Source organism: Astatotilapia calliptera, chromosome 16 (genome assembly GCF_964374335.1).
Source record: "Astatotilapia calliptera chromosome 16, fAstCal68.1, whole genome shotgun sequence".
NCBI lineage: Eukaryota > Metazoa > Chordata > Actinopteri > Cichliformes > Cichlidae > Astatotilapia > Astatotilapia calliptera.
In genome coordinates, this window is record NC_137437.1 from 16063899 (window position 1) to 16080416 (window position 16518).

The 16518-nt window shown below is 39.6% G+C and overlaps 1 protein-coding gene across 2 annotated transcripts in view; it reads right to left on the reverse strand.

Moving 5' to 3' along the window:
• mgat4a (alpha-1,3-mannosyl-glycoprotein 4-beta-N-acetylglucosaminyltransferase A) overlaps nt 1–16518 on the reverse strand; it is a 28195-nt gene that overhangs the window by 6259 nt on the left and 5418 nt on the right. For both annotated transcript variants that reach the window (XM_026144075.2, XM_026144076.2), the window contains exons 2-6: nt 7336–7503; nt 5918–6058; nt 483–616; nt 322–368; nt 64–177 (exon numbers count right to left, since the gene is read on the reverse strand). In XM_026144075.2, the coding sequence (XP_025999860.1) occupies nt 64–177; nt 322–368; nt 483–616; nt 5918–6058; nt 7336–7503 (604 nt within the window). The remainder of the gene's footprint in view (nt 1–63; nt 178–321; nt 369–482; nt 617–5917; nt 6059–7335; nt 7504–16518) is intronic.

Below are 16518 nucleotides of genomic sequence, written 5' to 3' on the forward strand. Positions count from 1 at the left end.
TTTCCATAATAATTGCCATCACATTTTTGCCCTCATTCAGTGTCACAGCTCTGACTTCCATACCTGACTCTCTCTTTGGAGTCTCCAAAAGTCTCTTTGAGGTTGTTGAGATCGGGGTAATAGGAAGCTGGTGGGGAGATCACCTCCAGCAAGCCTGAGCTCAGCTCTGTAGAAAACCTGGGGAATGAAGTCCATTTGTGACATCAAATATGGGACACACACACACACGCATTTACAGTCTTTTCAGTCCTTAACAATATTTATACTTTTTTTTTTATACCCATCAAAAAAAAAAAAAAAAAAGCAGAAAAATATACTCACTCTTTCTCCAAGCCAGCAACCACGCTGTGAACGTATTCCAGGTCAGTCTGGATCGATCGTAGCATAAAGACATATCAGACAGAGACCTTTTAGAATAATTTTTCTTTCACTGTGCAGAACACGGTGCTATGACTCATGGTTTATAAATGCGAAAATCTCACCTCCCCAACAAAGACTATAATGACACAGTCGAGTTTTTCCTCCGGTGACAGCTTGTCTATTAGCGAGCGCAGCGTCTCTGACAAATAAGACTTCACCTTCCGCTTCACGGTGGGGATCCCCATCACCATGGTAACTAGGAGGAAGACGGAGACAGGTGAGAAACAAGAAGAGTCCAGGGCTGCAGAGGTGGCGGTTTAATCAAGTGGATCCAAAACCAAATAAAGTTTGCTGTTAGACAACAGGCCAACACTGGCCTGAAGCCACATGAACAGCACTTCATGCCCACAATGACAGATGTCAGTGGGAAGGATGACTGATGAAGACGGCTTGTAATGCATCTGCAATACCATGCTTTGTGTTCTTAACGAAATGTTCTCTTTAATCAACACTAACTCAAAGGCAAAGGTTTCCCAAATTACTGTGTGAAGGCAAAAACTAGTGGACTTTAGACATAGGTTAAAATAATATATAAACTTCTATTATGTGACATTAATTTCAACATTGGATCTGTAGAACACTCTTAAAGTTAAAATAATAATCATTAAATAAAAAAGTAAGGCAGGGCAAAGCCAAGAGAAATAAGGAAACAAAGCCACAAAGTAGAGCTGATGATTTAATCATATACTTTTATAACCTCATATATTCTAGGGTTTTGCTTTATATGAATAATCTAAAAGTTATAGTTATGGTAATATAAAAACAAAATTTCACATTTTGATAAGCTGGTAAACCCAGTCTGTTAATATATGGCAGCCAACCTAAACTGTCATCAGTTAATTTACTACATATGCTGGGAGAAGATTAAAAATAAACAAAGAAACAAACACCAGTCACAAATTATGAAGCTAAGTGAGCCCTCAATTAGAAGGAGACGTGACATCCACAATAGAAATGACATCAACTAACATTACATTTAGCTGATCAACATTAATTAAATCGTTAAAACATTTATTAACATTTGTTATTAATATCTTAACAACATTAAGATCATTAGGAAATTTAATTGTATGACCTCTTTATGGCTGATATTGATATTATCGAGATATTTGCCGATATCTACACCAGACTGAAAGCAGTTTATTTTACTTTGAAGGACACACGACTCACCTTTTCTGGCGAACATGATAACGATAAAATGAGTGAGCAGAAAGTGTACAGCAAGCCCACACTGGTGTGAAAGTAATCAGGCTGGCTATCTGACAAATAATTTGTGTTTTCCTGCAGCACGAAAATGGCTATTCATCTGTATGCCCCCTTTTTTATGTTCAGCTTTCTATGTCTATATTGCATATGTTGCATTTAAATCCCAAGTTCACACATAAAGGAGGTTTGGGGTATTTTACATAAGCTGTACAACGATGTCCAAGAGGAAAACATCCCAGAGCTCTCTGGGAGCTCCCAGTGCTCATGAAAGTTACAAGAGACCTCTTAGAAAAAATTATGACTGAAGTGCACGTCATGTTATGTGCATGAACCTGTGTGTATGCAGGGGTGTATTTGTAGGGAGCACCATGCTAACTGAGCCAATGTGGGGACACGAGGGGCTACAACAAAAGCATAAAACAAACTTGAGGTGTGGATAAGTGAGGAGCAGAGTGAGATTGCTCCAGAGCGTGGAGAATCTGTCCCAGTTCTGCTTTGTGTTTTTCACATGGAGCTCCATGTCATATAGCGACACCCACCACCACTACCAAGAAAGTAGGTCGAGGATGAAAGGAGAATGTGGGAGGAAGGAAAAGAGACAGAGAGTGGCAGAATAAGAGAGGATGGCAGACAGTGAATGAGTGATAATGCATGCGAGTGCAGCACGAACAGGCCCGACTCCAGCGTCGCCCCTCCCCATGTCCCTTGATCAGCTCGCCCGCATCATTCTGGCACCCTTTCATCTCCTTCATGTAAAAAAAGCATTTCTGTCTGCTTCTGGCACAGCAGTGAAAGGACTGCGTATGACAGAGCATGCATATAAGAAAAGCAGGTCTTCAACTATATCTACAAATAAGGCATTATTTGTTCCATTACTCTCCAAGTCTGGGACAAAAGGTATATGTACACTTATGGCCATATTTTATTGGACAAATGCACAATTTTTCTACTTTTGCCTCTGTTCACTGTCATAGTGAACTTTAAAGTCAACCAATCAATATGTGACAAAGTGAAGCCTTCAAGCTTTAATTCAAGGAACTTCCCAAAATGTTTAATTGACCTATTCAGGGATTTCAGTCATTTCCCCCTTTTTTTTATTTTTATTTTTTATTTAGAGGATACATATAGAATACAAATATAATAATAAATAAGTCTAGACTCCATGGACATCACCAAGTGCTCTGTTTCCTCGCTTAAGATCCTCTGCCAGGCCTTTACTGCAGCCACCTTTTATTGGTGCTTGTTTACAGGTTTTTATTGCTTCAGTAACTAAAAAGCATGTCGTACTGGGTTTGAGATAAGATGACTGACTTGGCAATGGAAACTCTTGGGTTGGTTTTGTAGTATGCACTGGGTCATTATCCATTTACTGAGAAGCGCCTTCCAATCACTTTTCCAACATTTGACAGAACCTGTGCAGACAGGATAGCCCTGTATACTTCACAATTCATCCTGCTGCTTCTATCGGCATGATCAGTAAACACCAATGGCACGGTTTTGGGGCCAGCCATGCATGTCTATGCCATAGCATTGTCTCCACTTAGCCTGACAGATGAAAAAAAAAAAAAAAAGCTTTTTAACACTTGCCTTGGGTTAAAATCTGCACACGCCCTGAACTGTTTTTTTTTTTCATCAGCTAATTTAGATAATGCTTCAAAATAACTGCCTGCAGACGTTCCAAGTGACAGGATGTGCTCTTTAGAAGGACTTTGGCTGAACCCCAGTCCTTGGTGTAAAAGTGGATATGACTGAAGCAGATATGACAGGATGTTAAAAATCTTTAGAGCTAACACTAAATTAATTGGTTTTGTGTTGTTTAATGAAATGTTAAATGGCAAATGGCCTATATTTTGTACAGCGCTTTACTAGTCCCTAAGGACCCCAAAGCGCTTTACACATCCAGTCATCCACCCACACATTCACACACTGGTGATGGCAAGCTACATTGTAGCTACAGCCACCCTGGGGCGCACTGACAGAGGCGAGGCTGCCGGACACTGGCGCCACCGGGCCCTCTGGTGGTCTCGCCCAAGGACACAACGACCGAGACTGTCCGAGCCGGGGCTCGAACCGGCAACCTTCCGATTACAAGGCAAACTGCCAACTCTTGAGCCACAATAATGAACTACGATCCCAGCTAAGATCCCACTGAACACAGACTTGATATTTACCACCGCTTTACATGGTTTATATGAAAATGTGATCCAGGCAAAAGAGCAAAGAATAAAACATGCAAAGATGTGGTTTGTTCAGCATTTTGTTGCATCACGCCTAGTTTACAGAGACAAGCAGGGCAGCGTCAAACAGTATCGGAGAGATCTGTGAAGCAAGTTACGTTTAGCCCTCGAGGTAATTTACTTTGCTTTTTTGTTTTTTCCAGTTGTGAGGAAGAAAACAACAGCGTGTGTGCTAAGAGAAACACATAACTTCCTATGATCAACAACCGAGCAGCAACAGAGATCACTGTAAGAAATTTCTCATTCTGGAAAAAAAGGATGAAAAGAGGTCTTCAAGTGTAGCCTGTGACATGTTAAATAGATGGTCAGCAGAAGCAAATACTAGTGTATAACTGATGTTGCTTAGCAACGGACAAAGCAGTCATTGTGTAACGGCACAAGATGACAAGCAGATGACTTGCTAAAGGCTACATATGTGTGACCCGGCACGGCTCCTTTTACAGTAACACTCTTGTTGACTTTTGTCTGAAGGGATTTCAGGCAGGTCTCACTCCAATCATATAGGTCTCAGAGGTTCCTTCAACGGTTTCTTTCTCTCATCCTCATCTCTTATCCTCACTCAGTGTCATGTCCTAATTTTCATAGCTATAATTATCCCAATGTCAGATATGCTTAGAGTAGCAAAGAAACAAAAGGAAGGGTTAAAAAAAAAAAAAGCTAAGATAGATTAAAAATAACAAACTAAGAGAAGAAGGGGCATTAAAGGCATTGTTGGTATCGTGACACAAAACTTCTCAGCAGCCAGCCAAGTATGCCATATGACATGCATGGTTAGTGGAGGGGCAGAAAGCGTGTGTGGAGTCATTTGTCTCTGTGACCCACCAACCGCACAGATCAGCGACTACTTCCCAGCAGCAACAACTCCAGCTCATTTGTGCATTCCAGTGAAAACAACTGACAGCACTTTAGAGGGGAAAGTTGGTGACAGGATGACAACAGGCAGCAACAAACTCAGCATCATCAGTGGGAAGGCTCATGTCTAAAAGAAAGCCAAAATGCAGGTAACATATACAATCTGTGAAACATCAGATGGGGTGGTAACAACCAAGAGATGGCAACATCAGAATTTGCACTTTTTTCTTTAATGTAGTACCTTATTATGTAACATGTGCTTTATTTGACCAGCACTTGGAATTTGAGGGTCACCTTCTCACCAGCCAAAGGACGCAGATTAAAACAGCTTTAAACTTTTCTCCTGTAGTTTAGCATCAAGGAACATATGGCTTTAGTTTTAATGTACTTTTAGCGTTCCATCCGCTTTGTGCTTATGAGCCACCATACCTTCCGCTACTTAACCACTGACCTGGCAGGCAGCCAGAGAGAAGTAAACTATTTCTCCGAGTTGTCCCTGTTTTGTTTTCCTTTAAAATGTCTTAAATCTAAATTTGTCCAGCCATTAACTGCAATGTGAAAACATCAAATGAACTGTTTGGCACTCAGGCCAACTATCACACTTACAAAGCCAAAGTAAAAAGATAAGTGAAAGTAAAAAAGTAACAACAATTCTCCAGTTCCTACTCATCAGGATGTACGGTACTCATCCGCCTTGTACTCACACAGACACACACGGGGGCAGGGCTGATACACACAGGCATGTTTATTGATTACCATCTTCACACTGTTCTAAAGCTCTTTCATAAGAACCCAGAATGTATGTAGCTCGGGTGGCTTATACAAGTAAACAGGAAAAATGTGTAAGCAAGTGAAGAAATAAGTCAGAGGAACAAAGGAGGGTAATGTGAAAGTGAAATTATTTGAATCTAAACGGTTAGACTACAAAAAAAAATCAAACACGGACTACAATTATCTCCAACTGTGCAAATATTGTTTTGCATAGCTCAGTCCAGATGGGTACTTGTTGTGAACTAGTCAAAGAGTGAAAACTTGTTGAGACTTGATTTTCTCTCTGGTGTAATGAGGATCTCTGGAGGGTTTGCTGTGCTTATGCAGGATAAGCATGCAATGCACATTGCAGAGAAAAACAAAACAAAACAGAAAGCCTTGTAAATTAGGAACATTAAACTGAATCTGCAGTGTAGGTATGCACTTCTCACCTCCAGTGCGGCCAAGACCAACCTGCACTGCGGGGTGCAGGCTGCCCTCATTGTTGAGGAGATGAGGCAGGTGGTGGTAGATATTTGGCACCTGAAGAGGTTTCCTGTTTGCTAACTCCTTCAGGAGTTTCTGTGTCTCATCTGAAAACAAGCACAGAGAAACACATTAAGTGAAGCGCTCTTCCTCATTTTCATGAAACATTTAAGAGACATGACCCAACTGTTTACACACAGATCATGTAACAATGATATTCTTGATGGGAGATGGGAGTATGTCATCCCTTATTTTGATTGTCTTCGATAGCATATCTCTGCCATTACAATCACTTTAATGACTGAAAAAAAGCAACAGAAGCGTCATCTCTTCAGAATAAATGACTTTGATGTGGATTACTGACAAAGCTGCAAATTCTCCAAATATTGCCATCTTTAAATCTAGGTTAAAGACCTACTTGTATTTTATGGCATTCTTGGGTTCATAATCTGTTGACCATGTTGTTTTATTTTGTATTTAATCCATGGTTTTTTTGTAATCTTGTACGTTACTCACTTTTTATTCTTTTGTACAGCACCTTTGGACAGATTTTTTTCCATGTATAAATGTGTTTCAAAAACAAATTTCACTTACTTATTTAACTAAATAAAATAAGCAACATGATTGGATCTCTCTGTCTGACTGCTGTCTTTCACCCACCTAGATTTTAAACCCACCTGGTGGTTTTGAGAGATGAGTCTGTCTATCTGAAATTGATCAAGGAAAATTTCACAAATGAAGTACGTCTTAGAAAATGTACAGCCTGATCTCAGAATATTTCACATGTTGTACTCAGTTTCTATTTTAAGTCTGACGTTACTTTAGTCTAGCAGATTTCTATCAGTGAGGAAATTAAATTTCCACTAACTTAAGACAGGAAACCAACACATGCCCATGAATCTAAAGTCACTTGAGGTCGAAACTGATGCTAAGCCACTCCAACAAGCTGGTTTTGCTTGGGCGTGAAGTGGCACTAACGTAAAAATTCAATATGTTCCCCATTTTTGTTCAGTTGCCAGAACAACACCAACCTGCTTAACACTAGTGGTGCTCAAGAAGAGCAGGAGTTTTGTTTTGTTTTTTTATTTCTGGGGTTGTTGTTTTTTTTTTAGGAATCTAGCCTGAAGAGTGGAGACATTCAAAAGTCTAGAGCTAGACAAAGAAAGGTACTTTCCCACAGCACTGTCATAATAATCACACAAAACATCTAAAAGGGCAGGATATTTTAAGCTTAACGCAATAAGCAGAAGATGCAGAGCAGATAAAAGGTGACGCTTTATTGAAATTTTCCAGACTTTACACACAAACACTCGTACATCTGTTGCACGCAAATGACTGAAAGCTCAGCCGGATGTTGATGAGTAAAAACAGTTACTTCTGTTACCTGAGAAGTTTGTGAGGGCATCTTTGCTGCTGTTAGTTTCAGCAATGGCGCGTCTGAACTGCTCGAGAATGTTGTTGAGCTCCGACGAACGCTGCAGCGTCCTGTGCTCTGCCACACGAAGGCGCTCTTTCAAAGCGTGGAACTCCCGTTGGTACGCTATCAGCTTCTCTACATGAAGGGGAAAAAATTAGGAGACATTAGCAAGTGAGAATATACAGAAATGTAATGAATTTTTCACTGAATTAATCACAACTTGCTAACACAACTTCCACTCTTTGAAAACATCTGCACAGACAACATGCTAATGCTAAGCTAGGCAAGAACCTGCACTGATGTTAAAAATGAGTAAATGCCGACCCCAGGCATCAATTCCTATACCAAGGAGGTAAGCTTGTTAATAATAACTGAAAATATGTGCATAGTTACAGACATAAAACCTTTAAATTGACCAGCAAAGACAGATCTAATCTGATCATTTTCTGAATTGGTTTACCAAACAGGTTTAGAGGTCGGTGAATGTTTAAGTTTCAAGAGGAAGGAAAAGAGACACCACAAAAAAAAATAAAAACGAGAGCAAAAACAAAATCAGGAAAAAAATTGCTTGCTCCGATGGTGCAAGGACCTAAAGAACTTGCAAAAGAACCCAGCTTTCAAATCTGTGACCAACACATGATCACGCCATTACTGGAAATACCCCCATGCTTACTCATGAAGTTTAGAGGTAATTTACTGCGAAAAACTGAACAGAACTGTCTTTCTAATCATTCATCATGGGGCAGACTTTGAGTAGTGTGTGTAGGAGTTTGAAACAAGAAGCTGGAAAGAAAAAGGGAACAGCTGTCTGTAAGAAACATTCTTGATACAACACTGACAAAGCCTCAGAGTTTTAACCAGAATCTGTGTTCATGTGATCCATACCTCTGGTAAATTTCCGATTCACAAAGACATTTTACAGATGACGTATGTATGACATGATGTAATGTAGACTGACAGGTAATGCTCTTGGACTGTTGTGGTGATGACCCCTTGCTTTAACAGGAAACGGTCAGGACCTGTGTCTGAAAATCTAATTCTGGTTGACTGTCAGCAGGACAGTGTGTATTTCGAGGTTTACTGTTTTTACATTATATTTTATGGGGACTGTTCTGGTTTAGATAACATTGCCATCTGCTTTTTTAGAACTACCGGTAACAAAGGATTTGCATCAACATCTCTGAAAGTGATCGATCAGATCCCTTCTTGAGCCGCCCACAAACAGCACACAACAGTCCATTTGCTTTCAGAAAACAAATGAAGTTGAGTGGTGTGTAGGAAGACTTCCAAGTCCACCGCAAACTGCACTGAGACCACATTATACAGAAGTCACAGTGCAAAGCTTACTCTGCACCAGCTTGACTTTCAGGTTTCTCTCTAGCTCAAATGCCTCCTATTGTGCAATCAGACTAAAGCACAGAGTTAACCAAGTTAGTCAGTCTGCGAACACCCTTAGTTGTCTGTTGGTTGGTTAAAATCTACATTTATGCCAATCATTGCAAGTCCTATAGTTTGGTATAAGCAGCAGTAAAGACTTTACTTTGTTTCAAAATTTATAAGATTAGAGAGAGGCTACAAAGAAAATATCTGGCGTGTGTGTGTACCGGTTTTTCCTTTCTTGGTGGGGACCAAAAATCTGAAATTGACTATATTTGTGCCTCACAGTGACCAAAATCCAGGTCCCCACAAGTCTGAAGGCATTTTTCAGACTCAAAATGTGGGTTATGGATTAGGCATTCATTTTTGATGGTTAGGGTAAGAGGCTAGGGAAAGCATTATGTCAAAGGATAGCAACACGCAACATGTTTGTGTTTGTGTGTGTGTGTGTGTGTGTGTGTGTGTGTGTGTGTGTGTGTGTGTGTGCGTGCGTGCGTCGGCTAGTCTCTGATCTTCTTCTTCTCATAGGTTTAGCGTGCCCTTTCAACAAAAAAGAAAACCCCTGCCTTTATCTTTCCCTTTCCATCGCTCTCTCTCTCACTGAGCTATTGTCCATCCACTCTGGCCTGGCTACTCTGTTGCACAGAACCATGTTGTTCCTCCTGAATGTTGATCTCTAAGACACACAGACAGATGCTGTCATTTGGTCCAATACTCCTGAATAGGGCAGCTTCAAACTAAAACAAGACTTTCATCTTCACATCAGTTCTTTGACTGGAGGACTCCAGGTCTGCTGAGGTGAAACCACACCTGTAATCCCACAGTGCAGACAAAAGATACACCAAATACCTCAGAAAGGGGGACAAGGTGTGGATAAGGTTTCTATTTAACTGGATTATTCATCCACAGTTGTATTAGGTGGTAAAACTATGGGTCTTTTTTTATTTGGAAGTACATTACCTAGTAGGTAACGCATATATACGCCAGACAGTTTTCACACAACCCTCTTGACATTTCATTACACATCTCATTACTGTTAAAGAAAATTTAGCCCCGGCTTCAAAAATGTTGCCTAATCTATAGAAAGGACTTTAATTTTTTACTGGTCAAATGGTCTACAGGGTTAATGGTTGACATACTTCACAGCCATGCTACAGAGCCTTTGGATGAAGGACGGGTGCACAAGATGCATTAAATAATTAGACCTACCTGGGGTCTGGAGTACAGCTATAAAATATCATTATTCCTCTCTGCTCTCTAGCATCATGGGTAGTGGGGGTAGGGCTACGCTCTGCCTGAGAACTAAATAAGATCTCCTTTTTCTGTTTTCTTATTCCTGCCTCATGTTTTGATACAATTTTTTTCATATTTCAGTATCTTGTAATGGCCTTTCCTGTGAGATATCGTCTTGATTTGTCATCCTAGATTCCTTTGCTTGGTTTATATTATTTATTAATGAGAAATGCTGGATGAATCATAGGTCTATGTAAATTTGGCAACTACTCTTTAAAACTAACTCAATCAAGCCCTCACATTCACAGACAGACACACAAAAAGGACCCTGTGTTAAAATGAATTAAAAGAGAAAAGACAGTTCAGACTTCAAACTTCATGCCAAAACTGACAGCGCTGCAAATTTCTACAGCCATGCTCTGTGATGAGTTGTCCTCTTAAGCCCCAAGGGTCTTTCTGCTGGAAAATGATATGCATAAAATTGAGTATTTTTCAGCAATTACAAAGTGTGTAAACCATCTTGCTATCAAAGTAAAGCTAACACTTGTGAGACTTCATAAGACGTGTAAGCTTCACAGCAGGTGCCATTGTGTTAAAGTAACACAAAGTAAACTCAAGAAAACTACAAATGAACACATTTACTGTGGAAAGACTGATGCTGCTGAAGTGAAACAGAGCAAAATTACAGAGGTTTTTTAATAATGTAGCTAGGCATTTTGCAATTTAACACCACCTGTGAAAGCTGAACTTTCTTAGGTAACAAGAAATAGCCTCTCTTTTTGGAGGCCAACATTATGCACAACAGTAGTCTAGTGAGTAATGCTTCAAGTATGTAAACAAGCAAATAAGGCAAAAATAATAATAATTTTGAGGCAGGACAGAATTCATGTTACGCTTTTTCAAATGTGAAGAGTTGGTCTCTTTTTGCTGTTGGTTCAATATGTTTTGGTTGGAGCGTGATGAAACCTCAGAGAGCAGCGGCATCGTTTGTCTGCGTGCATGCTGTTGAGCGAACAGGGGAATCGGTGCTTTGTGTTTACACCCATTTGTGCAATTTGTTTACCTGCTACTTTAATTGTTTATTTAGCTGTGTTTGGTGGACATAGAAATGGTTTTTGTGAGCTTTAAGCTGAAATTTTGACAACTATATTTAACCTCCTAAGACCCGAACTCTTACACGGCATGTATTTTTCATTTCTCTTTGATATTTCGGCTGATTGGGACCTGATAAATGTAAAAACAAAGAATTACCAGATTTTTTTTAACCTAATTTTTGTTTCTAAGAAAAATGAGAGCCACATATGAGGATATTCGCTTAAAATTTTGATAGAACAGTAGCAGTATAATGTCCTCGTAAGTGGATATCAGGCCCTTGTAGAGCAAAATTGAGTATTTTGGTCTAAATAACCCAAAATGTGATGTCCACATATGTGGACGCCAGGTCCTAGGAGGTTAAATAACATCCCGTTAAACCACATGGGGTTTAAGAAGTTAAGTAAAGAAAATGTCAAGCAGCAAAAATGTTAAACTTTATTAATTTTTATTTTTAACCAAGAAAGAGGAACATACTGTTGGTTCTGTAGGAATAACTACAGTTTAATGAAGGAATATCAGTAGTTACATCAAGGTTGCAGTTTATTATATTTCTTTTTTAAAAAACCCTCAAAACTCTCTTTTGGAAACAATGTTTAGCAGCACTTAGCGAGTCACAGTCATGACATGATAATTGTTGAATTTATTGTGACAGTGCTGTTACTTATCTTGCCATCAGTAATTTAAGCATCTGACTAAATTCATGAGGAAGAGAGAGAACTCCTGCACATATCAGTTTAAGTGAGGGCAAGGATGATCTTAGTGCTAAGAAACACTTCATAAAAACCCATCCCTGAGCTCACTGCAGTGTTAAAGAGTTTTATCAGCCTGTCTATTAGCTCATCAAAAGCCCTCACAGTGATGCTGTCCTTGACCTGATTTTCCCTTGCTGATGTATGCTGCCAACAGCGAATTCAGGAGTGCTGATGAGGAGACTGTCCAGTTTATGTCCACACCAGTACGAGAACTGCAGTGCATTATATGTAGATGCACCTGTTAAAGCATATTTTTACTGTGAAAGGCACAGCAGCCCAGTTCAGCACTTAATAACAGCAATCATGTATAAACTGGTGCCATCACCAGTGTGTGAATGTGTGTGTGAATGGGTGGATGACTGGATATGTAAAGCGCTTTGGGGTCCTTAGGGACTAGTAAAGCGCTATATAAATACAGGCCATTTACCATTTATAAAGGAATAATCAAGAAATCCATACACAGGATAAACTCTGTGCTGATAAAAGGAGCTTTTGAAACTGTGGAAACTGACTCTGCGAAATACTGAAAGGCTTGTCGTGAATCATTCTGCTCAAAACAAGCTCAGCTAGAGGATGATACAACAGCTGTTAAGAGGAAATTGTGTTTAAAGGGTAATTTAACACAGTTACACATGTGTGTGCAGTTAGACCCCCCCACACACACACACACACATACACACACACACACACACACACACACACACACACACATCACAATATCCCACTATAGTAATGGTTTGGATTTATTTTCTGCAGTTTAGGGATATAACCCTTTCCAATGAAATGGAAAAAGAAATATGGTTGTGGACCAAAAGTACAAAAGCAGCTTCCCTGCTACTAATGTTCAAAACGAAACCATTTTTATATACAAAATCACAACCTTTACCCGACACGTCAGTTCCTGAGATTGGATAACACTGACAGCTCCCTAGCACAAAGACTGTGATGACAGATTGTGTCGAGGTGCAAATAGCACAGCTAATAGTTAGATGCATGTATTGCTAGCAAGTAGGCGAAATGGGCTGCCTTCAACATGCTCTACCTAGTCACCTTCCTGGTCTAAACATTGAGTGCTGCCAGTATTGTGAACATGTCTGGCCTTGTCCAAAGTTGTTAAAACGGATCCATCCATCAACCGTTTTCATTGGAACTGCTTCCTAAAAAACAAAAATTCCCTTGAAAGTATAGCCCTTATTAAGTTACATGCAATACAAAATGGTGAATAACCAGTATAGCATTAGTATACAAGTGCCATACCAACCACAGAGCAGCGTACAATTATAGGCTATCCACATATGCCACAAAACCAAGGGCAGCATCCCACAGGCCATTCAGTCTCTACACAGTTGCTAATTTACCTTAAAAGCACTTTAGCTTTCATTCATATTTTGCTATACAACCAACAACCATAACAAACTGAAGAGTCTTTGGGAAAAGCATGTCTACTTGCATTATGCATGTATGAAGCCCCTGCAGTGGTGCACCTGTCAGCCATGTGGTTCTATACTGCAGCTGCTGTGTGCAAGACAAAGGACTTAGCCAGATCTGAACAGTGATGTGGTGGGACTCACCAGACACCCCACGACACAATATTATCAGAATACTTTACTCATAATACCATAATACTGCAATTTTTAACGTTTAGCGGTTCGGTGAGTTTTGCAATAACAATTACTGTAATTTATTACTTTTTATTCAACTTCAAATTATCCTTCTAAAATTTAAACTGTCAACAACCGTTTTATCCAATAAGATAACATTAGCCCACTTAAGTTGTTCATAAATTCTGAAGTTGTAGTGGAAAACTAAACTGTCAAGCACGACAAAGATTGTCACTAAAACCTGGCATGATTGTTGCCATCAGTAACTGAATATGGTCAAATTGTAAATTACACGCAGTCTATGTCTGATAATACAGCAGTGTGATAAATCGTCAAAGCAAACTTAACGGCTCTCCTTCTACATGACAAATACGCATGTCAACAGGATCAAAAGATGATTTGTGTACAAACAAATGAATACCCAAATCAATCTGGTGACCGAGTGTTTTTGTGTTGATTATACATAGTTACTTACATAGTTACCTACATTAGGCTAAAACATAGCAGCATAAGATGCCTGGCATACTCTCAGGGGAGGAAACCTGACATCTGGTGATTTGCACAAGTTCAAGATATGAGCCACTGATGGCAAAGAATTTGCTCACGAGTGTAGGAAACAAGCCATGTACTAATACTAAAATGTTAGTTTGAGGACTTGGGGACAATACAGAAAGCACATTTTTAAACACTTAATACAGTACTTCTGTCAATCCCATTGAAATAAAGTTAAAACTCGACACTTAAATCTCATTTTGATTGCTTTAATTCAAATCCACTGAGGCAGATGCCATGAGAGGCAACATTACAAAATTTTGTGGCTTTGCTTAAACGCGATCCGAATGTTGGCACAACTTATGAGTATTTAGGTTTTGACCACATTCATATTAAGCATGATATGTGGGTTGCTGGTCTGCTCTGTTTTTATATATACCAGGTTAATAACAGATCAAACAGATGTTACTTTCAAGTGACACTAGTTAACACCAGTTAAAACATCTTTGGGTTAAACAGTTTGTGCACATCCACACACACACACAGCCACACAAAAAATACTTGGCACACAAACACAAAGTTGTAGTATAGATTTTTTGCAGTATTTTTCTGACAAGAATTGCAAGTCAAGCCTTGAGTAGGCAAGTGATACTACCTGAGCAGTTTTCAAATGTTAGAAGACAAAAAGAAGGCACAGCTCTAATCCTTTTGGTGTGTGTGTTTTTTTAATACCACAGCCCATTTCACTTCACTAAAATGAAGGATTAAAAGAAAAAAAAAGTTGTAGGGAATTAGTATCTGAAAAAGCCAGACAAATGTTTGCCCCCTTGGCAACTTTCCCACCCATATTTTCAATTCTGCTTCCTCGCCATGGCCTCATAGTTGCTCCTGACCTCCACCCACTATTCTCCCTCCATTGTGCTAAAAGTCATGACAAACTCTGGCAGCCGGTCGTTTCTCTTAATGGAAGATCGTGCTGTCTGACAGCGTTGAACTCAGAGCACAGCCTTACTCGGCTCACTTCCACTCCTCTGCCTCCTCTTGGCTGCTGTAAGGCCACGTTCAGCCAAGGCTAGCGCTCTTTTTTGGAAACTCCACTTTCAGAGTCGTGTCCAATCAATTTTTTAATGATATCCATTGGGACTTGAAGCTTCGAGTCAATTAAAAGCTTTTTGGGGGGCTGAAAGAATATGTTGATATACAGATTAGTTGACTAACATAAAACACTCTGCTGTCTAATCAATTCATTTTTCAAGCAAATGTTTACTGGAACCTCTTCTCAAATGTTATTAAGATTCAGTGCTACAGTCGACATGACAATAAACTGAACGAGCTTGGCACTGCAAAAGATTTAGTCTGAAAACACCGCCTTTGGCAACGGTAAATGATAGTGTATTTTATATTATAATGCATCTGATAAAGTAGTCTGACCAGTAATCAGTGGACTACAGGGTGAAGTGGAAAGATATCAAGATGACTGTAGCAAACACTGCAGTCGTGCTTGTGAGTCGTGCTTTCAGGGTGAGCTCAACGCTTAAATTACGTGTATGTTATAGTTAAGGACAATCGGGGATTTGCAATATCTAAAAAATAAAATGCTATGTACCTCAGAAATATAAAGGCCTGTTTTGTGATCTTGAAAGTTAGTTGTAGGCTCAACACCCCCCCCCCCCCCCCCCCCCCAAAGAAACACTCAACTTTCCACAAAAAAAAAGCATCTTACTGTTTCTCTGCTATGTCAGCACTATCTGCCTTTTCTCTCCACAATAAGAGCCCACCTCAGGCTTTTCTATTCCCTCTTTTAAGATTTAGTCTTTATACTCTTCTTCCTTCCAGGCTACTTTTGTCTGGCAGACAGCCCTACCTCACAAAGTCCAAAAGCCAAAAAGCAAACACACACAATTGCACACACAGCCAGATATCACAAAGAAGAACCAAAATGTGCAAGCCGTATCTTCTCCCAATCAAACTAATAAACTACATCGCTAGCCCACCTTATAGAATCTGCCTGCTTTTTTCTCCTTTAGCACAAGCTATTTTTGTCCCATTGTGTTTGGACTGATGCAATGATGGAAGAAGTCATGCCTTTAAACAATGAGGAGGGGAGGGGAATGCACTCAGGGAAGGCAAGGAGGAAGTGACATTTCCATAACTAAAGGGTGTTTTGTGCGTGACACTGAAGATTGACCGAATCTGCTGAAACTATAAGCACAGAACTGGCACTATCCTAGTCTCAAAATAACGGACTACGTCCTAAACAACTGTATGAAACACTGAGTGCTTTTAAAACATCTGCAACACATAATTTTTGTAACTTCAACTGTGTAAAAGCAGCCAAGACACTCAACTTCCTTCAAAGAGAACAACACTGATCAGATGGTTCTGAAAGATGGCTTTTAAAGTTCCTCATGTGATGTCTTAACACAAGGAGACTGCTGTCACATACTACAAGAATGAATAATAGGAATGAAATGCAAGACAAAGTTATAAAGACTATAAAAATCACTTGTTTTTTCCCCTCCATAGATATTCCAAGCAGAATTAATTAAATCATTTACAGAGATCAGTAGGATTTTAATTTTCCTTTCTTCCAACAGTAT